The 27,831-nt window shown below is 41.5% G+C and overlaps 1 protein-coding gene and 1 long non-coding RNA gene across 7 annotated transcripts in view; one reads left to right on the top strand and one right to left on the bottom strand.

Moving 5' to 3' along the window:
* LOC102086479 (transducin-like enhancer protein 4) overlaps nt 1-27,831 on the top strand; it is a 98,608-nt gene that overhangs the window by 36,365 nt on the left and 34,412 nt on the right. For 3 of the 6 annotated variants that reach the window (XM_065045928.1, XM_065045926.1, XM_065045930.1), the window contains 3 exons: nt 4,828-4,902; nt 18,855-19,059; nt 19,474-19,490. In XM_065045928.1, the coding sequence (XP_064902000.1) occupies nt 4,828-4,902; nt 18,855-19,059; nt 19,474-19,490 (297 nt within the window). The remainder of the gene's footprint in view (nt 1-4,827; nt 4,903-18,854; nt 19,060-19,473; nt 19,491-27,831) is intronic. The other 3 variants (XM_065045929.1, XM_065045931.1, XM_065045927.1) reach the window with 2 other exon arrangements.
* LOC110360927 (uncharacterized) lies at nt 25,236-27,762 on the bottom strand. Its single transcript, XR_002417154.2, has 3 exons — nt 27,536-27,762; nt 25,695-25,745; nt 25,236-25,604 (listed from the first exon to the last, which is right to left on the bottom strand). It is a non-coding gene; the product is annotated as an uncharacterized LOC110360927 (long non-coding RNA).

Raw genomic sequence — 27,831 nt, 5'->3', positions numbered from 1 at the left:
TTAGGAGCACAATAAAATGCGAAGCACTGGCATGCATACACACAAGCAAACATACAAAAACGAAATGCTGCACGCAGTCTTTTCCTTTCAATCTCTTGAATATTAGTTGATGGTTTTCCTTTTACAAGGGAGATACGGGCCGCAACCTGCTTGCTCCTCTCTGTACATGCATGCGCTAGAGGTGTTTCTAAAGTTCAGTAAGTTTGGATGAAGAGTGTGAGATCTATTATATAGAAGCAGAGCAGGAGGTCTTACATGCTGTTCAAAAGAAGCAGTTGTTGGTCTGAGATGTGAGAGGCTGAGAAGACAAAATTATGTTCCTCCATCTTGGACTTGCCTTAGACTACGGCTGAAGCAGTAAGTACAAGTAAGCTGTCAGATATCTGTAACTCCTCTACCAAGGAAGGCTTCTTACTAGCAACTTATGTATGTATTTCTAATAATGTTTTTATGAAGTGATTATTATATCATATCTGAGTTACAGAGCTGGGAAGCAATGAAACCTGCTGGTCCCTTTTGATTTTCTGAGTGTGTGCTCTACCTCACTGTCAATGTATCTGCTCTCCGGTTCTCACTGGTGTTTTTGGTGTGACCTCATCTCATTATTCTGTCTCTAGACTGGGCTTTCCAGGACAGCACTGCTGCAGTTCTTAAGCAAGACCTGGTCCGTACTTCCTCTGAACAGGCAATACAACAACAAAATAATATGAAGAAAACATAGCTCGTGTCTGCAAAGTGAACTCTTCATAGAATTTTGCTTTGGATGTTGTTGGCAGTGCTGGAGACAGGCTGAAATAAGGCATTTTTAGCACCAGCATCAATGTGTGCGCACCAGGGGGAATTTTGAGTGCTTGGTTGCTGCCAGCACAGCGCCTCTGTAATTGGGAGCTCTGACATAGTATAAAAAGCCCAGGCATTTTCCACCATGATGCAATGCCTGTGTAGGAGCCAGGGCAAGGTGACAAGATGGTGTGGTCAGACAATGTGATGGTGAAAAAGCCAACATCCTTCTTGTGGTCTCTGTTGTTGCTGCCCACCGTGAGACTGAAAGGTGGTGGTTTTCCAACACAAGGCAAGTGCAAACATACTGCTCATGGCAGAAAGCAGAAAGGGGTGAAGAGAAGAGATAGGGAAGAAGTTAAAAAGGAGAAACGATACTAGTCTGCCTGACAGGCGGGGCAGGGTATTGAGTTCATTGCTCTGGCCTGTTAAATGCAATGCAAAATACTGTTTTCCCGTAACTGAAGAAAATGGATCTGTCATTTGCTTGCATGCACAGAAGAAGGCTAGCATTAAATGCGCGTGAAAGCTGCAACCCTGTGTCTATATTTGGTTGGGAAAAAAGTAACCCTTTTTTTGTCGTTACTGTTTTTACTTGGCTGTAAATTGCTGTGAGATTGTTTGATGGGCAGGCTAATGTGTACTGCTTGGCTTTAGCATAATGCTGCTTGCTGCCAGGGCGCTGGCGAGAACAAGTGTTCAAGCATACAGTGAGCACGGGAGCCGTCCGTCTGTCTGTCCTTGGGTACCCACATGGGCTGGGCCAGCCCACTGCCCTCCCACTCGATGAGCCCTGGGCTCCCTGCCCCATCTCCTTGGTTTTGGGTTGCAGTGGATCTCCGGACCTGGCTGGGCTCCTCCTCTGTGTGCAGAGATCTCCATCTGTGAGCAGAGCCAGGGTGGGTAATGTGGAGCCCACCACTGCTTTCCCTTGTCTTTATTCACTGGGACATGTGGTTTGTGCCTGTGACCCCAAGCAGCCTGTGGTCAGTCAGGGCATGTCCCCCGTGGGCCTTCGCGAAGCTGAGCAGGAGTCTGCTCGGTTGCTGCGATGAGGTGAAAGTGATGGAGAGGGTAATTGCAGACCATCTCTTTTTGGGTTTTTTGCAGACTGCGCCACTGCAGATTAAATCAATGTTAAAGCAGCTAGCAATAGGAAAGTTTTAATTGTCTCTGTGGTGCCTAATTTAGGTTCAGCATTAAAAGGCCCATGGGTTTTCCCATCTCTGTGAAGGCTTGATCCCAAACCTATTAGAACCAGTGAAAGATGCCTTATGTGGCTGCTTAGGGAATTTCTGTCTTACGGTGCTTTCCAAAAGAAATCTTAATGTGAGATTTTGGTGCTCTACCCCTCCACCTTCTCTTCCCTTCACCTGGGAATGAAACAATGCTTTTCCCAAGTACTCCTCTGAGACATTCTTCATATGTTTGCTGTAAAGGAAAGGAAACTGTTCAAACTCTTGTGGTTGACTTATTTTTCCGAAACTTTGATGAAAATTGGAGTAATTTCTACAATAACTTTGATGTGTTCAGGCTGGCTTTCTGTAGGTCCGTCAGGAGATTTTTTTCCTCTTGTGGCCCTGGGAACAGGATTTAAGTAAATGCATGTTGGAACTGAACGCTCAAATCCAAATCAAGAGCTAAGTCACTTTCTTTACCTGAGTGCTAAAAGCATCGCTTAGGATAAGGTAGGAAAGCAAAGATGCCTGTAAACTTCTCAGTAAATGTTTTTATTAAAAAAAAAAAGGTCTTTAAACCCCATTTTTTGGGTTTTATTTGGATTACTTGATCAAAAATATTGTGGCCTATTTTTGTTGTGGCTGACCTCCACCAGAAAATGGTGGTGTCATTTTTATGATCACCGTGTCGCCATATAGAGCTGTGTGCCACTGGGCTTTCAGCTACATAATCAATGAAAGCTGTACCTGTCCTTAACATGTGATGACCCGGAGATGATAACACATCATCAGGAACTTGAGGCTCGAGTATTGTAATTTCCTTTTTACTGTTTGTCTGTGATGGTGATACACCATTGCTTCCCCCCGCCTCCCTCCCCCCCTTTCCTTTTTTGGAATGCCAAGAATACATTTGCTCATGTTCAGCTTGCTTGTTGTTCTTTACATTGTCTGCTTATAAGCAACAGATTTGGTTTACGTTAGCACAGAAGCTTTACAAAACTCTGAATGTGACTGCTGTGTTTCTGTGTGCAACAGTATGTCATTTGCTCTCCTGGCATTTCCTTCATTTAATTCTTCTTTGCTTAAAAAGAAACAAACATAAAAACCATTTTCTTCCTTCCAGGAATGTTTTTAAATTACCTCATTTATTATTCGCATTTATCCATTTTTTTTGTAGTTGAGGTCAGCATTTTTTACAGTTATGGGTGGCTTTTTAGGCTTGCTTTTCCTCACACTGGGGTGGGAGACAATTTGTAAGTGAAAAGCCCATTTTTGGTTGTGTGTTGCACCGAGAACTAGCAAATCCGAGAGTGCCAAGTCCCTGATGTAGCAGAACGCTTCCCTATGGCCCCTCTCCCAGCAGGGCTCAGGGTGCTACCTGGGGAGTCTTTCTAATGCTCTTCACCTGCTCTTTTATTGAAGGAAATCTCGAGGATTTGGGTCCCCACCTTATTATGAGCAGCTTTCTGCCTCTGGTAAGGGTGCACAGAAGGTGTTGCTGTGTGGGTTGTGCCTCAGCTCTGCTCTGCCCATATACGTAGCCCTGGGGAGCAAACTGGAGGCTGTATCGTAGAATCATGGAATAGTTTGGGTTGGAAGGGGCCTTCAGAGATCATCTAGTCCAACCCCCCTGCAATGAGCAGGGACATCTTCAACTAGATCAAGGTGCTCAGAGCCCCATCCAGCCCGGCCTGGGATGTCTCCAGGGATGGGGCGTCTACCATGTGTCTGGGCAACCTGGGCCAGTGTTTCATCACCCTCATTGTAAAAAGTTTCTTCCTCATGTCTAGCCTGAATCTCTAGCTGAGAAAGCCTCTCAGCTTTTTCCTTAAACTTTGCACCAAAGAACATCTAGATGTTGGTTTTGATACAGAGTTGATGTTTCATCATTATGGTTTCAGCACCTCTTGAGATAAGCAAAAGCTCCCTTCTCTCTGTGTTCAACCTGTGGCTGTTAATCAGAGATGAGTCACTCCCAGTGCAGATCACACAACCTGCTTGCCATTCTCCCTAACCCTCTTGTGCCAATTTGTCATGGGTATTCCTGATCCTGTGAGGCTCCCTGTGCCAGTGAATTTGCCACTGGTAGAGCTTCAAACAGGCACAAATACGGTTGCAGGATGAGGACCTTATTTTATTTGTAGTTGGTGTTTTCAAATAAATATTAATCAGTTTTCAGCATACAGCAATTTTGAATTTACTGGAGGAATGCAGTATCATTCAAACTGAGATAATATAACCACTGAAGCTTGTAAACTGTGTTGTTAATTAGACCATGTGTTTTTGATGGACTTCTTAAAGCTATTAAAATTTACATGTTGGGGATTGAAATAATTAGTTCTCTTTCACGTGTTTGACAGAATTGTGAATGGCATTTTAAATTTCTTTCTTACGGTTGAGCTGCTTTGAAATGCACCAAGAGGGAGAATCTGTATATCCTTCAGTGATGTGGATGCCATGTGCTTGTTGAAAATACATACCTTTCTTTTTTACTGTATGCTTTTTTAAAAAATCTAAGCTTCTGTGGCTGTAAGGAAAGTTGCTTGCATTTGAAGTTGTCATGTAAATTAAAGAGCGCACTGTGCTGATAAAAAAAAAAAAAAGGAAGACAGTTTCTCTTTTAGCCAGGTTGTAAAATAACTCTTTTGCGGAGCAAGAGTGTAATTCCTGGCAAGTAGTGGCATAAATAAAATAATGCCCTTACTTGATACTCTTGTAGATCAATACAGCATGTGACTGTCTGTTAGAGAACAGTTATTTCAAGACCTGCATGTGTTTGAAAATCAAAGAAAAAAGATAGAAGGAAAAATCTTTGCTTAATAATTTAGAAAACAAATAATTTTGTTCTGTTTCTGATCTTCATTTATAGCACCAGCAACAAGTGGTGCAGGCTGTGGAGCGTGCCAAGCAAGTGACCATGGCAGAACTGAACGCAATCATTGGGGTATGTGGTCTTTCCGTTTTAGCTCTAATAGTGTTTGTAAATAGCTTTTCTTTTTCTTTCTCTCTTGTATGAACTCATTTCCATCAGGTGGGCAAAAGTTGTGGGCAATGGTGAAATTCAGTAGCTTGGTCTTCATAAAAGCTGGTTACTACCTGAATACTTCTGCTTGCACTTTGCCGAGAAGACTAACGGGGTAATTAATGTCTGTGTTGTATCCATTCCCTGGTATCTGTTTTTTTGTTGTCCTTTATGAGTAACGTTGCGCCCTTTGCATACCGCGTGCCGGTCTGCTTCTGCAGCCACCGTGACGGATAGCCTTTGTACGACACACTGCGCATGAGGAGCATTTTTCACATCCTTGCTGCCCACGTCTTTTTCTGGGTGGTGGCCCAAGACTGTGAATGTTCATCACACTGTTCATTTTTGCATGAAAAAATAGCTGTTACTTTAAAAAAAAAATATCCACAACCAAAATTGATGGCAAAACAACTTGTCAGCACTGTGCTCATAGGTGCCTTGTTCCTAGTCATCTAAAAATAAGAGTGTGTGGAGCCCCTCTGGTAAAAGCTTTATTGCCAGCAATATTAGCCTGGTATAGCAGTCTTGTGAGGTTTTATGGGTGTGGGCAGCTGGAGTGTTTACATTTTACAACTGGAGAGGAAAGGCAAAACAATGAAAACTGTGGCTGTTCACACTACATAAAATAAAGGTGAGAAGTCATATCTTAATAGCACATTATTCACATGTATAATTATGCAGCTGGTGCAAGCAGTTGTTTAAGTTATTCTAATGAAGACACTACAACTGTACTTCCCATCTTCTGCGCCCTCCCAAATGCTTTTTCTTTTGTGTATAGATTATACATAAAAGTCTTCTCCTTTTTTTTATTCTGTGTATCAAACACACTTTGAAATGCTAATTATTCCATTTACTTTCATTAAAATTCAAATTGCTGAGTGAAGATGTGGATAAGGGTCGCGGAATAATCAATCTGAAGTGAAGATACTGCTTCAATTATGCCTCCGTCTTTTAGCAAGGAAATCAGGACTCTCTGATCATTGCTGACGGTGGTGTAGAGCAGCAGTCTGATTGTAGCTTGTTTTTAATAGGCTGTTTCTAACTCTGTTTTGTGTCCCTCTGACCACAAGAAAACACTGGTAGTCAATTAGAAGATATAAATGGAAAAGAGTAACCTTTATTTCCTCTGAAGTGCCCGTTAGAAAGAAGGGGGTGAATTGGAGCGAGTCGTGTAGAATCATGAATAACATTTGTTGTACGTCTTTTATGCTCCAGTGGGGAGAGTGGGAGATGAATAATTTCCCAATTAGTTTTCATTACCTAACCAAAAATATTGCCTTCTATTAACATTCTTTGCATAAAATAAGTAGCTAAAGGTTGGCTTCTTTGCTAAATAAGTTTTTGTATATCTACACTGCATGTATGTACGTAGCATGGGTGTATATGTGCACATGCCATGGTGTGTGTGTATGTGCACACACATGCATATGAGTACTGCACAGTCTATTTGTGTACATTTTTGCCATTTACTTTTGTCTGTGTCAGGGAGACTGCTAAAGCAATTTGCTTTCTAATAAAGAATAAGTTGATTGATGTAGAACATGTGAATTTATAGATACTCGCTGTTGCACTCATTATTTAAGTTTATCCTGCTTTCATGAACTACTAAACCACACAGAGTAAATATGAGCAGAATAGAGACGTGTGGGAGCCTGGCATAAACTTCTGCTGGTCTTGCCCCATCAGCCAGAAGTACATTTTCTGTTTGTTGCTGTCTGAGTTCATCTCTTCAAGTCAGTTGAAATTCTATTACTTCAGATTCTCGTAATAACTGAATTTTGGTTTTGTGCATTAAAATAGGGCAGCTCTCACCTCACTCATCAGACTGATTTTTACCTTGCTCTACTGCCTTTCTCCATTTTCCTGATTTATGTTGAGCTAGGAAATGCTGTGTGGACCTCTCTTCAGTTTTAGAGAAACAGGAGCAATACAAACTGAAAATTCTGTGTTTCTCGGGTTTGAAGAGAAGTAATCTGATCTTTAAAAAAATGGAATAAAAAGGATAGCAGGTTATCAAAGAGACTTAAGTTCTAGTTGCATGAATACCCACAATAATGTTATATCTGCACTTAGAGAGATTTAGACTCTGGAAATGCAGCATGGGACTAAAAAGGACTCGTCATACTTTATAAAGTGTATACCAACAAAAGCAAAACAAAGAATGTAATTAGAAATCATAGCTTTTCCATATCTAATTATGCAGTCTTGCGCCATTTTGCTGTTTGATGAGTTTGACAGTGTTTTTCTTCTGCCAACCCTGTTATTTTTTAAAAGCCTCCAAAGTTTGTTTCCTCTTCACATTTTTAAAAATACAGCTTTTAGTTACTCATTGAATTGTGTAGCAGACAAAGAGAGAAGCAGTATTTGAGTTTCTGAAATACACCTGTAGTTGTGGGGCTCTGTTGAGTTCACCTCATCTGTGCTGAAACCCTTTGGGGTTTGAATGGAGGGACCCTGCATTTGAGTTTAAAATGGGTTTTGCTGCAATGGAGGATGGCGCAAGAAAATAATATAACGTGCACAAATCATGTGCCTCTTTGTATTCCACCTGTATGTATTTTTGTATGAATGTGCTCTGTTTTAAAGGAATCTGATGAAGCACCTTTTAACTTTGCAATATTATTCTATCTTCATTGGTAAATGAACCAAGTCACTGATCCGTGCAGTTTAAATGCAAAATACTGAAGTGAGCCTGGAATCTGGAGAGACGGCTTGTTCTCCTGACAATAAACTAGTTGTGTTTAATGGAATGAAACACAGTTATAATGACTTCTTTCACAGGTCACGTTCAGTTTAAAACTGTTGACGGGCTGAAACAAGTTAAGTATCATCTATCTTCTTCTGGAGAGATGCAGGGAGAAAAACTAAATGAAACCTAGGTGTCATAAGCATGCTGCAGGACTGTAAATCTGCAGCAGGCATCCAGGCTCTGCATCTGTTGTCGTCCACGCTGCCGCATTCTTGCGTGGAGCTGTTTGTTGTGCACATCCAGAGCTCCTTTCCAGGTTGGGTGTCTCAGGACGAGCAGAATGATGTATCCAGCACATCATGTCACGTGCCGTAGCTGCCGTGTTTTTACATTGGAGTCTGCAAGATCACACTGTTGGAACAACACACAAATTGTAGCCTTAAATCAGTAATATGATCTAATTAGGAGTGATGGTTTCATTTCCTGTATTATTAAATTGACTCATCTAGCTCTCCTAAATTTTTGTTGTTGTTGCTGTTGTTTTTAATCCGTTGTACTATATAATCAGAACATGCTGTGTGAATGTGGTTACATTTTAATAAGGGAACTAGGGAATTAACTTGTAACTTTATCAGAATTTTATCAGAGTGGTGTGCTTTTTAATTTTTCTTTTTCATTTTTTATTTCCTCTGTTTAAAATAGTCGGTTTTCAGCTGCAGTTGGATAGTGAGGCAGAAATGGAGGCTAGTGCTTGTGTGCCTGTTTGTCACACAGAGGGAGATAAATGTACCAAAAACTTAAGAACAGGTATGTGATGGTGTTCAAAGAAAATGAGGTTTAGCACAAGAAATGCTGAACCTCAATTTTTAGCAGTGACATTTTAATGATAGGAAGTCTGCAAAATTATTTGCCATCAATTGTGAAGGCAATAACAAGCCTTGGTGGTTTTTCACACCCTCTGTGTTAAGTGCTTTCAGAATGACAGCGTAAACTGTGTTGGAGAACTCCAAGGAAGTAAAACTGATTAAAATGTTCATGCTTGAATGGTGCTGATGGAATAGTTCATTTGGACTTTCTCTACCTCCTGCAGCTCAAGCTGAAATATTAAAATTCAGTGGATTTAAATCTCTCTCCCCTCAGCTCAGGAAAAAAACATTACATTTTAATAGGTTTTAAACTCATAATTCATTGGTTTGGAGCAGCACTATTAAATCTATTTAAATATTACTTGTATTACTAAGGAAATGATTTGAATGATTTTTCCTTTACCATTCTATACATCCGAGTGAAAAAAAGAATACTTTGGTTTAATTTTTAAGCATTTTGTTTTATTATGTCATTTTTATTATCTTCTTTAAAAATAAGCAAATGGCAGTTACTGAAAGAAAAGGCTTCTTCTGTATTGTTGCGTACAATCATAAAGCTATAAAGTTCCTTCCTTAATACACTGCTTGTAACAATTTCTGCCTTGTGTTTGAGGTGAGGCTGAGGTACTTGTCTGACCCCTCTTGAAAGGTGTGTAATTTTGGGTTGCTTTCAAACGAGTAGTCCATTATACATCCCTGGAGAACAACACCTGTTTAAAAAAAAATAACAGTGTGCCATCACAGGCGCAGAAACCTTTGCAAGGGGCACGGTACAGATAAGTGCATGCAAGTTGTAATAAAAACTTGGCATCAATGCATCTTATTGCTGCTGTGGCACCAGGGTCTGGAGCTCCGGATGCCAAATGCCAAGGGGTTTTGTTCACATTGGTGCTTAACATGAAGAGGCATCTCTGGGTTGTTTCTGCCTCTTGTGTGCGCTTGCCCTGTGAGGAAGAGCGAGGGGGTTTTGGTGGAACCAGTGCAGCTTTAATTCCCATTTGTATGGTGAAGTTTCTCTGACTGAGTGTATGCATTCAGAAGCAGATGCCCCAGGGAGGATAGGGAAGGGAGGCAGAACGAGCAAATATATGTAGGACGGGAACAACAGTCACCTCTCTCTTCAGCTCTTCTGTGTTGCTTGTTCAAAGGTGTATTAAGTGGTGGTTGAAGCTCAAATGCTGTAGGAACAAGTTGGCCACCTGCCCTATGTTATACCCAGGTTTTTACAGTGGAAAGGTGGCAGAGGGGGTTAACTTAATGGGTACATGCTTTGATTTGTCTTTGTGTACCCTAAAGAAATGTTGAAATTCATTCCTTCCTGTTTAATTATGTTGTTTGTATGTTGAGGATGTGTGATGATGTGGTCCTGCAAATTCTTTGACGCTGCCTAGTGCCTGGAATTGAATTGTAGAAGGAATTGTGGATATATAAGGCTTTTGGGTGAGCACTTTTTTGTTTTGAATTATTCATCTGAAGTCTGGCTAGGTTAAAGGCACCATGGGGTTTTTTTTGGGGGGGGGGAAGAAGTGTTTTGTAGGGATTTTTCTTCTCCCTTTATTCCCAGATGCCAGCTTCAGAGAGAGCCTTGCAGGTGAGGCCTAATTTAAATAAATCTCCTCCATATGCAGCATTATCCTGATTTAAAGAAGCTGAGAATGAGGCACACAGTCTTTTTAGGGATTTTTGGAGGAATTAATTAGAATGTAAATAATTCCAGGTTCCATATTTACTGAAAAAAAAGTGCTCCAAGGCTGGATTTTAAATAATGTTGCTACACTGGGAATGGGCTGCCAGTGTTTTCCTCTTTTTCTTCTATTTTCAGTAGCTGTGGTAGCTACTGAATTTATATTGGTCTATCACTATAGGAGCAGTCAGTAATGTTGCAGTGTGAAGTGCAGACCACTTATTACAGCTCACTGCCAATATGCTGATGCCAGAGGCCCTGCTCGTTATGCTTAAGTAAGTGCATATGACATGAGTGTTACGGCTCACATACCGTATCTGATCAGGCAGGAGAGCTGACTTCTGCCTCTGTGTTCTTCAAGGTTTTCCAAACTCTGGCACCAAAGCTATGTGACCACCATATCTTTTTTGAATTAAGATTAATCACAGCAGATACGAGGAGTCCTATGAAGAATTTCCATCATGGTCCACAACAGGAACATATGCAATATTTTATTTATGACTTCTCATTGTGTGCTCTCACTTCATACACAGTAGAAAGGAGAAAACATTGTTGCTAGGGTCGTCTGTGCTCCAGTATATGGAAGCTGTCTCCAACCACATACAGATTTGTGACACTCCATCGGACTCTTGGTCTGTTATGTGCTATATATTACCTTCAGTGATGACCTTACACCAGTGCTTTGGAAAAGAAGAAAAAGTCTATAAAGGATCTGTTTGGTTTTGAAGTATTGCAAAGGCAGGGATTTCCCAAAAATGCTTCACTGCAAAATCAGCAATGTTAATGTACTCAATGGAGATGCAGCCCATTTAAATATGTATCCTTACTGTACAGTATAGCCTAAAAATTCTTGTTACTATTATGTCACGTTTTCATACCACAGAGTGCTGGTATCACCCCGAAACAGATTTGTCATCTACACTTCTTCCCAACCACACTTTGTAGGCTGCTGCCTACAGCTATGATTGTGGACCAAAACTCCATACAGTGGATCAGTTAAGCATTTGCCTTTCTTGAGGTATGTGGGTAATTCTTTTGGTGTCTTCAATCTTAATGGTAGGCTAAAGCAAGGCCTTTAACGCTTAACTGGGATGGACATTAAAGTACTGCATAGGGGAAGTGTTTCCAGATGTTAAGTTCATCCAGGAAGAAGGAATGTAAGAGGTCTTAAATCTTCAAGTTGTCTGATAATTTAGACTGTTTGACTTTTGGTAGTGAGATAGTTCCTTGCTTATTGTTCAGTGAACTTTTCACAGACACTTCCTTAGTATATGAATGCATCACAACCATTGATGAACTTACCCCAGTAACATTTCTGAAACAAGGGAGTACTGCTTTCCCTGTTCTACCTTTGGAAGAGGCTAAAGCAGAGAGAACAATTGGTCCTTCCACAATCTTGGAGCTGCAACTTAAACCTAGGTGATTTGATTCCTGTCAAGACCTTCCTTTATCAAAGCTGCCATGACTGGGAAACTGCACTAAAGCAAAAGAAATCACTTTAAGTTTCAGTTATTTGACTAATGGGCACTACATTGAAGAGACAGAACACTACATCTGTCAGTGAAATCTGCTTGGAGAGAGATAATGGTGTCCACGTGTCCTAAAACCCAGTGTTGACCTGTGGGAATAGGCTGCTCACACCAAGAAGAGCAGGTGTTACGGTGCTCTGCACAGGAGCAGAGTCTTTAAAGATGCAGAGTGGGTTGAAAGAATGGATCAATCCAAGCAACCCAGATTTTTTATCCCAAGCAGTTTTCTGAAATCCAGCACAGTGTGTAGTTTGTGTGTTGCAAGCATGATGAAACATAGTACTAGCACTTACAGAGTTATGAAGCCTGTGCTTCTCAGTAATTGCTATCCAGAAATTTGAGTTGCTAAGGATTGACTTTAAAAGATGCATTAAAGTAATGCATGTGTGAGACACGTAAGATGCATCTCTTTTATGGCAGGGCTACATGGCTCTTAGACTATACCTTGAGAGGAAGCTTAGAAGTGAATTATAGTTGCCACATTAAAAGCTCTGGTGATATAATTACTTATGGATTTAGCAACTCGGGTCTCTCGGTGACCAGTGGCATTACTTCTAGCTTTTATTGTTTAATTCATTATACATCTCAGATGGTACTTTTTTACTTTTCAGTAATGTTTATATAGCTGAGGATCTGAGAAACTTCTTCACGTGAGGACCCTAGAAGATTATTTAGGACTTTGCTGGAAAAGGCATAGGCATCGCTCTCATTTTTTGGTTCTAAAGAAAAGGGCCAAGATTCACAAGGTCACAATAGGGACTCGGCTTTCCTACAGTCAGTCCAGAGGAGAGAAAGTCTCTTCCCAGAGTCTGTGGGTTGCACATGAGTGGAGTACTTGGTAAATATGGCACTTCAACCAGCGTGTGCCTACCTGTCCAGAGCTGATTTTTGCCATCTGTTCATCCGTAACAGAAGATGCCCACTTGCTGCCATCATGACTCTTTTTCTCTGCATTGGTCTTTGTGAAAATGTTTTGAATTGGTAGTTTAATTTCATGCCACTGGCGCTCCGTATCATAAGACCTTGAGCTTACTTGCATTTGGTGCTTCCTGCCTTCTCTTGCAGGCAATATGAATTTTCTTTTCGTTATCTTGCAATTGATGTGGGAGAAGGAAGGAAAAGAGAGCTCAAGTGCCATGATTTATGCAAGAATTTCTGCCCTTTATTAAATGATAATAAAAAGTCATTCTGAAATTTCTAATTCTTCCTCCTTCTGCCTCCAATGTGAAATTGAGATGGAGAGGAGTCCTGCAAGCTGATGAAGGAAGTACTGAACTCCCAAGATTCTGGGGGAAGCTGGGGACTAGGATTTTCCTTTATTAAAATACTAGCCTTTTTTAACCACAAGTCTTTTATTTTTCAGTGGGTTGTATAAATTTTTTTTGGAACTTTTGTCCTCTGTCTGTACTGTTTCACTGAGTGAAAAATAGTCATAACGGGGGAAGACAGGAAAAATGGTGAGACGTATTCTGACAGATGTTGCTGTGTATATGATTAAGAACGGAAGTGTGCTCTCCATTTAGTGCCTTTCATCCCACAGTAAGATTCGGGAGTTGACTTTTTGTTCCTATATCACTTAAAAGATCTTTGAGGTAATTTGTAGATATATGATTCTGATAGTTTCTTTGTTATTTATTTAAGAGTTCTAAAAGCTTCCTTTTTTGATTAATGACAACCATTGATTTTTTCCTTTCCCTCATAGTTTTCCTAGCAGAGCTTGCTTTCCTCCTGTAGCGTCAGCATCCTCGAAAGCAGAAATTACTGATTCTCAGAGAGTAAGAAGCTCAGCATTTTTGTTTGGGGTTTTTAAAGTTTTTTAACTATTATTATTTGTCTCCTTCTTATTCTCTCTCCTTTTTATTGTTTTTCATTCTTTTTCCTAGATTTTATCTAACCTGTGCATTCATTCCCTTTGTGAACAGAAACGTGTTTTCTAGTCGATCAGCTATGTATAAGCGTTTAGAGTTCCTACCAGTCTCTGATACCTTTCTTTCACACTGGGCATGTTCATTTGCAAAATGATCACTCTCCCTTAAAAGACTAAGAATAGTATGTTGCTCTGCCCCACATCGGTACCACAGTCTCTTTATGGCAGACTAATCATATGATTAATGCATATAGCTCCAGGACTATTCCACTGGGGGAATTGCTGCGTGACTCTCTTTGTAGGCTGTTTTATCGTGTTGTATCTTAACATCAGAAAACCCTTTTTTTTGTAATGGTGTGCCAGCAGAGAGAGAACTGTACAAAGGAAGTACAAGCAGTGCACGTCATGTCAGGGGTGCGAACAGGCATGATAGATGAAAATTCATACCGTCATAAGCACACTTACAACTGTGTGTGCCAAAGGACTTCCTTTTCTTGCTGATCTTTAAACCATTGGCGTTGACACTGTGTACTCTTGAGCCACTGTTTTTATGTCTTTATTTCCTCTTCATCTTGGTTACTGTTTTATCTGTATGCTCTCTTACTAATGATTCACTCTGAGCAATCAAACACTTAATCTAGCAAATTTCAAACAAACAATGAAGCTATTTTATCCAGATTTTTGAGATCCCCTCCCAGCAGCATTGCAGGTATGGGTAGTGCATGCGTGTCTGTAGGTATAAAATATCTTTTTGAGACATTAGTTTGTTAATGTTAGAAATGTCTTCAGGTTAGAGGAGTGTGCTCAGGTTGTTTGGATAATGGCTGTGAGCTTTCAGGGTCTCTAAGATGAAAAGTGGTAGATTACTGTGACACAGAGCTGCTTGGAAAGTATCCAGTAAAAACTTGAACCTTTTCCAGGAAAATAGGCTTTGAATGTGCTGACTGTAACAAGAGAGCATTAGAAGCTAATTTGTTAGTGGGTTTATTATCGCATTTTACTTTAAATTTGATCTCTTAAGATGTATTGGGAAAAAAATTAAGCTGAGCATCAATATTGAGAATTGCAGCTGTAAAAATTAGTGATACTTAGATAAAAACCTTTTGCAAAGCCTTTTTGTGTATTTGTTTAGATGTGGCTTTGGAGTTATTTTACTCCTTACTGTAAAATGCCTAGAAGAATACACAGAAAATTACGAACAAACAAACAAAACCAAAATATTAGTAGCAACCAGATGTTATCTTGATTTAACATATGTCTTGAGAATTTTAATTCAGTTTTTAATACCGAGCTGATTTAAATGACCATCTTCCTAAACTTACTACTAAAACCAACAGTGTCTTACTTTTTTGGCTTCTTTCTGATTGCTCGGTTTACCCTTGCTGTTATATTTTTTGTGTGTTAAGGGTTTCTTAAAAACACTGCAATTTGGTTTATGGTTCTGTAGTGCATATTTCTTGGTAGCTAACTGTTGCTGGTTTTATTTTTAAATAGTTCTGGAAAATTTACAGCATAATAAAGCCTGGTGTACTGCCTTTGCAAGTTTTCACCTGTTATGCATTGATGCTGAAAATTTATGCTCAGCTTTACGCATACTGTAGTCAACTGTGATGAGATTGTCCAAAGTTAACCACGTGCTAACAGTTCATAAATAACATGACTGAGGTTAACAAATTAAAGAGAAGATGGAGGAGTGGGAAGTGAAAGCATTACAGCAACATCAAAAAATCGTGTGGTTGCTCAGTTGGCTTATTTTCAGGCTTTCCTTGGAAGATTTTAAACTGTGTCAGATTTTATGATCTAAATTCGTGGTGCAAGCAGAAACAAATGTAAACTTCCTTCCAGAGTGGCATATTCTGTGTAGGGATAATATCTATCAGTTGTCTTATTCCTCCATGTCTTTAGCATTTTGATGACTAGAGGAGACCACCTTTTTTTACTACTTTGTATCACTAGCCTGATGCCGACTGGGTTAAAGAATTGCCCAGGTTTTTATCACGTTCCCTGTAACCAGGCAGCTATGTACAGGCCACCTGGGTAGCAGATTCTCACCAGTGACACCCGTGGGCAGTGGAAAAGCAAAACCAAGCTGTGAATGTCAGGGGCATTTGAATGTAGTAATAGATTTCAAAGGCCTGGAAATGGCATTTAGAGATGCACTGTCACTTTGTCTTCACCTTCTTGAGTATGTCTATCATCAAACAGTGCTGTGATTGTATACTTTTTTTTTTTTTCTTTTGCTCTATTATATTCTGAGAGCAAAAGCCTGCCTGGTGTTTCACTTCGATTCTTGTCATTTTTGTGTCCGGACCAGTGCCTCACTTTTGCTGTTGCTCATCATGTTGGTGGAGCTCATAGTGCTTTCCTGTACCAATGCAATTCCAGTCCACAATCCTTCTCCTGTTGTTGAGTCTAAAAACATGCTCAATGTTATCTGTGTCTGTGTGGCACATGCATGTGGGGCTGTACTGGAATTTTGGGTGTTAGACTTATTTAATCGTCCAGTTTTCATACCAGAGTGTTTTCTTTGTGCCATTACAGTGTGACTATATTGCACTGAATTTCTGCTGTATCAGTGAAAGACACTTTTGTCACTGCGGGGGCCATGTTCTTTCCAGATTTCATGTTCCCCTTGTTTTCTATGGAAGGGCTTGGTCTCCTCAGGGAAGTTCTTCATGGCAGGAAGGCTGTGGGCTCAGGTAATTTTTTTTCCTGCTCTCTCCAGTTATTTTCAGAGCTCTCTGCAACTCAACTTGCAGTGAAAATGCATTGGTTCTTGGCCAAGAGGGTCTGGGCCAGCCAGGCTGGTCTGGGTGATCTCAAGCCACAAGGCACTGAGGTGTCATTACTCATACAACTCCTAATGCCCGTATTATGTCTGGGAGATGTTAATGATGCTCGGTACATCCAAGGTGTGGTCTGTGCTGCTGTCTTCAGAGGTTCCCAACAAAGAGCAGTAAAAAAAGGGATTGCATTTGCAGTGCAGTTTTCTTCAAGCTCTTTGGAAACCAACCTGTATCCTGAGCGGATGGCATATAGTGCAGATTGGGTAGGTCAGCAGGCGGATCTATATGGATTGTACAGTACTGTGCAAGGAGTGTCCCTTGCCTGGTATACTTTGATCAACAGTGAAATAGTTAACAAGGGGAAAGGTCTGTCACTGTTGATATTCTCAGGCTCTTCTCAAAGCCTTTGCTTGAAGCCACTGACAGATTCAGGCAGACATCTTCCTGCTGTGATTTATAGCACGTTCTCAAACAGGAATGGGAAATTCCTTATTTAAAATGAGACTTCAGAACACAAATTATTTTGTCCATTCCCTTTCTTTCTCTTGCTTTCCTCCTCCCTCGCCAAATCAGGCACACCAGATTGTTCCGTTGCTGCAAGGCAGCCCCATTCAAACCGTGAAGCTGAACTCTTGGCTCTTGCTTCATTTTATTGTACTTAGTTTAAAATTCTGAGAAACAAAGCATCCTTCCATAAGAGCATCAAGCAAGCAGAATGTATTTGATACTTTCTACAAGAAGGGGCACCTGCTGGAATGACATGGTCTTGCTAGCAGGGAGAGGATTGAGCCTTTCCTCTGCCACCTGGAAGAACCTTCTTTCTGGTTTTCTTTTTTTGTGGGTGGTGGTTTTTGGTTGGTTGGCTGGTTGTTTCCTCGTTCTTCTTTTTGGATCATTCCCCTCCTTTCCATTGCGCTGATCTGGGTCAATGACATGTGCATGCCATTGCCAGTCTGCTTCCACCACCTGGGTTGTATTCCTAAGAGCAAGAGAAGGATCTGTTCTTTCACAGGGGGGTGTTGAGGGAGGCGTGCGTGCAGTGTGCTGCTTGAGTTACTGATGTGCTGTATGCGACTCGCAGGCTTTCACTTTCAGCTCACCGTTATGTAAAGATTCATGCTAGGGAGGGGAGGGAAAAATAAAGTGAAGAGCATTTTGTTTCTTGATTATTTAAAGAGCTGGGGTGTAAGGTGGGCAGTTAATTTATGTTCAAATGGAAAACAAACAAAAGTAGGACCTGAATCTTCACAATTAGGAATTTAAAATGGAATGTGTTTACGCAAAGTGCATTGTTTTTATTTCTTCTTCTGAAGTCCTTTATACAGATGTGAAGCAGGGAGAGAGAAATCCTAGAGGACTTCTGACTCTATTTACCCTCAGTCCTGAGCAGGGACTTCTTGTAAACTAAAACCAAAATTTCAGAACTAATCTAGTTACTGTACAAACAGAAATCAGTTGGATGGTTAATGGGCAAGCTTTAGACCTGAACGCATCTCTCTTGGGATATATTTAACATAACTTTGTCCGCCTTTTTTTTTCTCCCTTGCCTTCCCATTGAGTAGCAACAAACAATCTACTCCACTATGGTTAGTATAGCACAGAGCTTGATGCAGCCCTGGTTGAGGTCAAGCACTCCAATTCGAACCTCTCAAGGGCTTTCTCTATGTGTTGCCAGTGTACTGGTAAAAATGACTTTAAACTCTTGTCAGCGCAGTTACTGGTGCATACATCACAGTCCCACTCAAATAAACCTGTCACAACACAGAGTCAGCAGCTAGAGAAGAGTACAAGGGCAGGCCTCTAGCTTTTCATTCGAGCATCACTAAACGTGCACAGAGTGCCCAATTATTTCAGCATTATTGAGCAAGCCTACAGGAGGACCCAGGCCTTGCTACATTAGATTTTCTTTAGTAATTTGCTCAAGTACCGCTGAGGACACTTAAAGGGCTTAAAACGGTGGCTGCAACCAGTTTCCTTTTCTGGATTGTTAATTCAGGTTTTCGCTTTCAAATTAACTCTCACTGCATGCTGTGCAGTAGCGCTGGGAGAACTGTTTAACACTAATTTTCTCAATTTTCAGCCTTTTTTTTTTGGTATTATGTAACTGCTTTTATAGTTACTTATGTTTTGATTAGATGTGTATGTGGTGCATTTCGGCTAGAAAGAGGAAAATGTAATATCTCTGTCAGAGAAATAAAAATTTCAGCAAAACTGTAAAATTCCTTTTTTTTTTTTTTTATTTTTTTTTTTCTTCTAATTCAGCCAGAAGTTTATCAGTTGTGTTGTCTCCAAACATATGGACATTTTTAAAATGCCAGGATGTTTGCAAGAGTTTATATCTGGATTGATCAGATACATTGGTTGATGTGATCAGTCACTTTTGATGTATGGCATCAGTTGGACAACCCCCGGCTCCCCGAACAAATTCAATATCTGTGTTTGGTTTTTCACAGCAGCAACAACTCCAGGCCCAGCATTTGTCACATGGACATGGTCTTCCCGTGCCGCTCACTCCGCACCCCTCGGGCTTGCAGCCTCCAGCCATCCCACCCATTGGCAGCAGCGCTGGTCTCCTGGCACTCTCCAGTGCGCTGGGGGGACAGTCGCACCTCCCAATTAAAGACGAGAAGAAGCACCATGATAACGATCACCAAAGAGGTAGGTGCTGCTAGATGAATGTGAGACTTCATTCATTTCTCTTTTATTCTTTCCTTTTATTTTTTTTTTCAACTCTTCTCTTTAAAAAAAAAAAAAAAAAAAAAATCACAAGTAGTCATGGCTAATTGCCTCAGTATTTATTACCTACAGAAATTGCTACAGAAATTGTTTTCCAGTGCTAGAAATCCAGTTTTATAAATCTGGCTGTACAGTATTAATAATTAACTGTACAGAAAAGTTAACATCTGTGCAATTTATTATTTAACAGACATCAGGATTCTTTCTTCCAAGTATGATAAATGTATAGTCTTATGTAAACTAACTGGTACTTTTCTCTTTCTCTCTCCCCTCACCTCACCATCCCCTGCCACCGCTTCCTCCCCTTGTTGCGGACGGGGGCTGCTCTGCCTGCAGACAGAGACTCCATCAAGGTAGGACTCCATTTCGTAGGTGTAAGGAGTGGCTTGAAAGAGCTGCGTGCTGCATTTTTCTGAAGTATGGCCCAGAGTGGTGGAAAAGGTCACAAAAGTGAAACTGGGTTGCGATGCTCATGTTGCTTAGCAGAACCCTGTACAGAATGTGCATTAAACCTATAACGTGGCTGGTGGTGGGACAGCTGGGATTGCAGATGACGTGTTGTCCAGTGGGTTTGGTGGAAGAGCATTGGGGCTTCCTCCTGGATATGGGCAAAGGGCTGCCTGGGGTCCTTGCTCAAGCTGATGAGAGAGAAAGAATTAGCCAGTAATTTGAAGTAATTTGGAGGCTGTAAACTGTAGTTCTGATATGTCCTGATAATGCAGATATGTCGCTCGCAGGGGAGAGGTGGGTTGCTGCCGTCTGTCCTTGCCGAAGCAGCTCACTCCTCTTTAACTGCTGTTCCCTACCCCAGCAAAGGTGCTACACTGAGGATCCAGCCTTCGTTTTCCGAAAGTTAATTTTCAGGCTCTGAATTGCTCTTCAGTGTATGTGTGTGCACCATCCTGTGCGTGGTAGTGTTTATAAGTAGATGTAATAAGCACCTTGTGGCTTGTGTAATTTTGAGCATTCAGTGATGCGTACAACTCAGCGTATGTGCCTGAATGATTGTCCTGGATGTGTCTGTCAGAGACTCCTGGGGTTTTAATGCTGCAAGCAGGGAGGTGCATCTTGGCCCTGCAGTCTCCTGGATCTGCCTGCTCTCCTCACTGGCAGTTTACCAGCTCGCAGCAGACCCAGTTGTTGCCAGCTACACAGTTACCTGCCCAGCTCTGGGTAGCTGGATGTAGTTACAGAGTGGAGCCTGAGTGGCTTGCATAATTTTCAGGAGCATAAGATTATGCCTTTTTAGGTGGTGGTGAGTGTGAAATGAAAGATACACTTCTCTTACAAAGAGCAAGAGCTATGCCCACCTTTTGAGCACTTAGAACCAATTAGTCAAGTTTTTAGTGGTGCTTATTTTTTAGGAGGATGTAATATATTCTCAGGGTTGTCCAGATAGCAGGAGGGGTGTTCACAGCATGACTCTTGGGTGCATTAACTTAGGTGGCCAGGAGCTTGCCAGGCAGATGTTAGTGGTGTTCCCTAGATGGAATTGAGAGGAACACGGTGCTAGGCTCAGGCTTTGCCCCAACCAGAGACCCGTCTATCGGGCCTGCCGTGTGGGGGGCTATGCCTTCGCTCCTCGTCAGCTCCAGGTGGTGACGTGTCCCACACCTTTCCCCAGTGCACCCATTCTGCCGCTGGCAACTCTGCCACGTCCCAGTTGAGTGCAACTGAGCCGATGGTTGTCAGTTTTGCTGTTACCCACATGGCCCTGCATAACAACCAGGAGCTGACAGGAACTGTCAGTTTTTACTGTGAGGAGCAAAGGCACTGAAGCTGTCTATCTGCCGACGTAGGACAGCAACGCGTCGGATTTCACTTCAGATTTCTTGTCAGAAGGGTTGGAGACTGGGATTATTGCTTTATGCAGCGAGGCTGGGTGCAGATTAATGATGGTTTTCTTAAAACACACCGTGTTTTCTGTGAATAGATAGATTTGGTACATCATCTTTTTTACAGAACCTCAACAAGCAAGTAGAAGTAGGGCAGATATCTAAATGTGGGAATACAAACCCACCTGTTTCTTTGGTGAGTTTGCATACCTGTACATTTGCGACCACGAGCGTTTCACTCAAGAAGGTGAATGAGGGGAACTGTTAGTATATGCCAATTGCTGTCTTTAAACAAAGTGTGCTAGTAGTGTTTCTGTAACGTCTGTGGGATGTTGGGGTGTTTATACTGGCGTGTTTGGGAGTGTTTATACCAAAAAGGCTGATTTTATATGGGAATGATTCAAAAGCACTGTTATTCATAAATCTTTGAGAGGGAGAAGAGGGCGTTGCTACTTTGTACCAATTTACTTTGAAATGATAAGTAGATGTTTGTCTTGCATGTTGTTCAGGTTGTGAGTTGGCTTGTGTGTCAGCATTATGGGGCTTGCTGCCAGCTTTGCAAGGTGAAATAGTTTGCTAATTTCCTTAAATGTTTTCAGTGATGCCCAGAGTAGCAGTTAGTCGCTTGTTCGATCGATCTGTCCTCCCTTAAGTGGCTCCTGGTTAAGGGAGGCTTTTTATGATTGTCTGTTGTGTGACTTGAGATGGCTTTTGTCAGCCAGAACGTGCCAGTTGCCAGCAGCTGGAGTCTGTGTGCTTGTATGAAATAATTTATTCATGCAGGATAATTCTCCTTAACATTTAACAGGTAATGAACGTGACATAAATTTCATTCTTGCTTTTAATTTTTCCCTTTCCTCTTCTAATGTGCAAACAGGCAGCTCTGGTACTCTAAATAGTAAGTAATTTTTGGCCATCTGTCAAAAGGAAATTTCAATACAAATTTAAATTAATGGTGCCTGAAATTTTTTATAGCTCCTCTAAAAGCCTCTAATGTGCAGAAAATTCTGAATCTGCTGGTAGTAATTAGTGTAGCATGTAATGAGGATATGGGCAATGTTATACAGCCCCAGTGTAACGTTTTGATATGGTAGCAAAATTTTGATTTATACAAGGTTGTGCCTGGGTTTAATTGTGAGAGACACTTTAAAGTGTTTTCTTGCTGATACAGATTATTAAGCAGGGCAGATTTTAGAATAGCTCATAAAGTGTAAATTTATGCTATAGTGTACAATTCAGATAACGAAGGTACACTACCCATTTCTACAAAGAAGGGAGTTTGGCTGAAGTAGCCCTTTGCTTGCCAAAACTGCCAGTGCTTTGCTGGGCAGTTGTCTTTGTGAAACTTGCTGTTCCTAACAGTGCTGGTCCTGACTTTCCTCCTGGTTCAGCCCAAGGAAAAAGACAGTTTGCATCAATCTTCTAAACATGACGTTTTCTGCCTCGTAAGCCAGACTGGGCTCACATCCTTCCCAACACCTCCCTGAACTGAGCAGCTCACTGCCGAGATCGAGTAGTCGCCTTCCAGATAATGCAAGATTGTCCAGGAGCTATTCCTAAATAATAGATCAGCATCAGCACAGCAAGCTCCATGGAGAAGGGCAGCTTTGGGACCTCTTTGATTTCATGTTGGATTCAGTTCTCTCCATCTTTTGAAAGTTTGAAAGTGTGGGAAAACTCTAGACGCAGTAAATTGGGAGCGCTCTTTGTGCAGCAGCAAGGCTGTGGCGTGGACAAAGGGAAGGCAAGGGTGGCAAGTGCCAGGGCTGTGCTCAAAGTGTAGCCATGGCTTAAGGGCTCTGAGGGAATATAATGTGTTTAGACAGAAAGACAAACAAACAGCTCTGCAGTTAACCGAGCAGCTTTTCACAGAGGACTTGGCGTGTTCCCTTTTCAAAGCAGTAAAACCTCTTTAATTAAAAAAAAAAAAAAAAAATTATATTGCAGTGGATTGTTGCTTGCTAATTGCACCCTGCAAGGATTTTTCCACCTCCTGCAAGATCTGCTGATGCAGGAGGCATGTTGTTCTTCTCAGCCTTGGTACTCTCTCTGGGACAAACGTGGCAAAAGTTTCTCCGGTGCCTAACAAAGTCCCTTCGTAAAACATACCCTGTGGAGAAGCCAAGGAAGCATTTTGTGTGCAAAAGCACCACCTGGCAGAATGTCGTCTAGTGCTTGCAGTCTCTCCCTGCAGCTCTCGCTGTGGCAGCTGGAGTGAAGGAGAACCCAGATGCTGGCTGGGTTCTGGGTCTGCCAGAGGTAGCCAGGGTATCCCTGAGCAGGTGGCTCAAGGATCTCAAGAGTCTCCTGAACCACTGCTTTGTGCACCGGATCCAGCTTGTGTAACTTCTTACCACGTCGCTTGTTCTTTATAGTCATGTGGTGTGTTGCTTTTTTTTTTTCCCCACCTGAATTGTAAATTATTTGGGGCAGAGACCATGGCCATAGTAAGACTTGCCAGTGCAGTGGAGACTGTTCATTTTCATGCGGGGGGTTACTGTTTTCGCAGCAACAAGTTCCAATAACTAAAAGCTACAGTCTTGTGGCAGGAATAAAATAGTTTGAGATTGCTCTGGGGGAAAAAAAAAAAAAAGTTTTAAATGAAAGGATCTGAAATAATGTATCAAATGTGGGTTGGGGGTGAACTTCTGTCCAACCTGCTATTGAACTAGGAGGAGTCTGTCAGGGCAAATTTAAGTGGGTTTAGCAGTAAGATTACTTTTGCCTTAATCTGTGTGAAGGCTAATAATTACACGTGTGGCAGATGCAGGGAAAGTGGATGGGTGCGATTCCCACGTTCCATTCACATTTGTGGTGGCAGGTGCTCCAGTGCTTCTCAATTTAGCTTCTTGAGCTGTTAGCCATTCTTAAGTGTTTAGACCTCTGTTCATTTAGTATGTAAGTAAGATAAAGCTGCTTACTCCTCCAGCTGTAATTTGGTACTTAAAAAAAATATGAGCGTAATGCTGCTGGAAAGAACAAGGCAGTTTAAAGTCAAAACATCCAACATATATTGTAAGACTTTCAGATATTACCAAATGTAATGACATTGCTCAGACTTTGTTCATCTGCTGGTAGAGGGACATAATGTAAACTGCCAGGACGTTCGTTGTCTTAATTGTCAGGTTTCTTTTAAATGAGACTTCTTCTAGTGGTGAGTGTCCCGTCAAATGTCCTTGTGTTCAGTATGTCAAAGAACAAGTCAAAGAAACACAGTTATCTTGTACACACCTTACAGAATTTATTTCCTGATCATTTTGTTATTTTGCCACTTTAATGCTGTTCAGCTGAAAAGCACTTCACAGACTTGTTAAGATCCAAATGTTTCACACTCATGTCACAGATTCTGTTCATGCTTTGCTCCATTCAGAAACAAGGCATGGCATGTATTCTGCTTTCTGTAATGATGAAGCAGTAGTTTTAAGGTGAGCATATCTGAACTGAACTTTGCTCTGCAAGATCTGTGGTTTTGATCTTTTTGAGTGTGTTAGGGCTAGCATTATCAAAATATTAATAACTTCTGTTAGCTTGTGATACATTAATTTTTTCTGTATTAATTGATATCTGCTTCTGGGTGTGTAAGCTGTGCCGAATGTAACAGGTGCCCTAATTCCAGAAAACGTGTTGTAATTGTTTGTTTGTGGAACAGATGAATAAATATCTATGGGGCATAGCTGGTCCTCAGGTGGTGAACGTGAATGGATTAATGATGTGATTGGGTGAGACATGCTTGTTTGTTGCAGTCTCGTCCAGTAACTGTCTGCTGAAGCAGAACAAATATTAATTAGCAAGGTCCTGTTTGTTGTCTCAGTCTATCTTATGGAGCTGATTTTTGGCACTGCTTTTTTTTCTTAACCTTTTCATGGCTAGGCTTGTAGCATGTCATTCAAGCCCTATGGTTTTTTAACAGACTTTTAGAACATGAAATTAGGCCTCAGATATATCTCCCAGGTGCATTTTTTATCTATTTTCTAACTCCTCTCCCCCCACCTCCTCCTCTGCTGCTGAGTTTTACATTTCTTTCATTCAGTGTCACATAATTTGCCTTTTTAATGAGGTTATCTGAGAATTTTAATTCAGTGTAGAGTATTTGTATGAAGGCAACAGCACATACCCTTGTATCAAAGAATTAGCTGCCTCTGCCATTGTTGGTGGCTTCACCTCCTTTACCCAATTTTTTTTTTCTCGCTTTTCTGTATTCATAGAATCATAGAATGTCCTGAATTGGAAGGGACCCACAAAGGTCCAACTCCTGTCCCTGCCTGTATACTTGCCTCTTACTTTGCACTCTTTTGCCAGTTACCACAGGGTGACTGTTATTTGGTGACGTGCCCACATTTGGACAGATTCGTGCAGTGCTTCTCACTGGCAAACTTTATTTTGCTACTTGGTGATTTAGGGTAACTCAAATGTTCTTTCTCCAGATGCTCTCTTCACCTGGAGGCAAACACTTACATGGGCTGTAATTTCTAACCTGAGCAGTCATGTCTAATTATTTCCATGGCAACCGACTGTGATGTTGATAACACAGGATTATGACTTCACGTTGTTGAGTAGGAAGAGGAAGTTTGCTGGGGTGAGGAGGTGGGTGGAAAGGTCTTCTCCAGTGCAAAGGCTTTGACAGTGTAATAGCTGGGGGAAAAGAAGTAAAGGGAGGGAATGAATTTGTTTATTACCTCTTTTGAAGTTCTCCGCATTGTAAATGTACAAATAAAATCATACCTTGGATTCTGGCATTGATGGCTTACACCAGTTTACTCATGCTGAATGTGTCTGGAATGAAGAACACATTTGCAGGCCGGGTTAAATAGGTGTTAGTCAAAGTAATGGAAGAAAATAAACAATACTTATCAATTTTTGTCAAAGTGGCTAAATGGCTACTTTTTGTCTTACAGATTTCTGTTGACACTGTGATACCTGTTTTGGTTATATTGAGCACTTTGGGTTTTGATTTGGAGTAGTCTTTAAAAGCCTTAGATCCAAAGTAACTTGAAACATCCCTTATTTTTATGCAAATCAGTAGATTCCTTGGGCATGCTGATTATCTGCTAAAGGGAGGGAAGGAGGACGGATTACCTTCTGAAATCAATGACATGGATGACAGGAGTTGGAAATTTCTGTCTTCTAGCTAAAGTCACTGAATGCTAATAGTAGGTTAATATTTGTATTTGTACTACTACTCTTCCTGTCTCTTCCCTGGCACTGGGAAAGAAGCATATTCCTAGTCAAAGTGTTGTCAGTCTCTTAGGTTGATTTTAGAGGAAGTGGAAGGAAATGAGTAGTCTGACTGATTCCCAAGTTGTTATGCAAGATTGTTGAGTGCATCATGAATTACAAAGTTTTAGCTGTGCTTTGAAGGAAGAAGCAATTAGGCTGGCCAGCAGGAATTGGCCATTGAGGGGAATTTGAGGGAAGGTTACACCGTGTCTCCCGCCTCTCTCTGGTACAGCTCTAATTGAGTTGAATAATTAATCAAATATCTAAAGCTCGATTAGCCTATTCTGCATAGCAATTTGAAAAGTTCTGTGTTTTCTTGAGCGACATTTGGCCTTTTGAAGAACAAAAAATTGGAAATGCTAATGTTTTTCAGCCAACTAAGGGAAGAAAATAAAAATGTCTCCATAGCAACAAAGCTTCTTTCTAGATGGTTTCCTAAGATATGCCTGAACCAGAAGCAGATGTCTGATTTGAGAACCTCGCCTCCTTCAATGTAAACAAATAACTTCTAGGCAGGTGTTGGAAATAATATGGAAATCCTATTAAGGGGCCCTGGGTTCCTGTCACTCAGGAAGCCCCTGCCACAAAAGGGTTAGTTGTCTGAATAAAGGAGGCAGAGTAAATTCTCGTTAGGCTTTAGCTTTTCCCAGGAAATTATTGTCTCTGCGTGCTCTTTCTCCTGCGAGCCTGAATGTAAGCCGTTCCTTCTATTGATCCCCTCTGCCACCCTTGCTTTCTGCCTCTCCTCTCCTGCTGGATTAGCGCTTGCTGTTGGTGGCAGCTTGCTGCAGGCGTTGTGGCATTTGTGATTTTAACCCCCATCCCTCCATGCCCAGCGCAGCCTCGGCCGGTGAGAGGACAGCCAGAGGAGATGTCCAGTGCCAGCCTGGAGCCAGGAGAGGATGGGAAGCGGTTGATGGGGGAGGTGGAGCAGCTGAGTCCTGGGTGGCTTATTGCTCTGGCTCGTTTGTGTGAAATTATAGATGATGTTGTAGCCCTTGGCACTGCGACACCACACATTGCCTGGACACAGGATTTTCCTTTTTCACAGGGGCTGCAGCTTTGGAGGGGTTGCAGTCAAGGTTTTGGCATGGCTGGCTTGCTGGTGTCACATGTTGGGATTCAAAATGACTATGTGTTTTTTCTTGTAATATGTCTACAAAGTTGGTGGGACTTCTTTTTTTAATTCCCCTCCTTCTTTAGTGAGAAAACATGTTATGCCTGCCATCAGTAGTCTGTTAGTCTGATGTGACAGTTTTGCCACCTTTGAACTTGTCTCTGCCAGTTTTGTTCCCAGACCCCTCTGTGCTCAGCTCTGCACTACCACAGCCCAGGGACCAGCTTACCTGTGGCCTGTGGGTGGAAACTTCAACGCTGGATAGGCAGGAGCAGGCGCCGAGGACTTGTTTTCCAGGGTCTCTAGGCTGGAAGCAGAAACTGTGTGCGTGTTCCCCCCTCCCTGTCTCCACTTTCCTCGGTGTGCCAGACATGCATAGTGGTGCTCTTAATAACACTCAGAGGGTTAAATGTGGATAAACACAAAACAAGGCTTCTGAAAAGCCTGACGATTATCATGCAGCATTTCTCGGACTATAGCCCCTGAGACGCACTTCATAAAGCCAATAAAGTGCACGCCGGTGGT

This window comes from Columba livia, chromosome Z, assembly GCF_036013475.1.
Source record: "Columba livia isolate bColLiv1 breed racing homer chromosome Z, bColLiv1.pat.W.v2, whole genome shotgun sequence".
NCBI lineage: Eukaryota > Metazoa > Chordata > Aves > Columbiformes > Columbidae > Columba > Columba livia.
The sequence above is the reverse complement of the archived record's forward strand: the minus strand, read 5'-3'. Positions and strand labels throughout refer to the sequence as shown.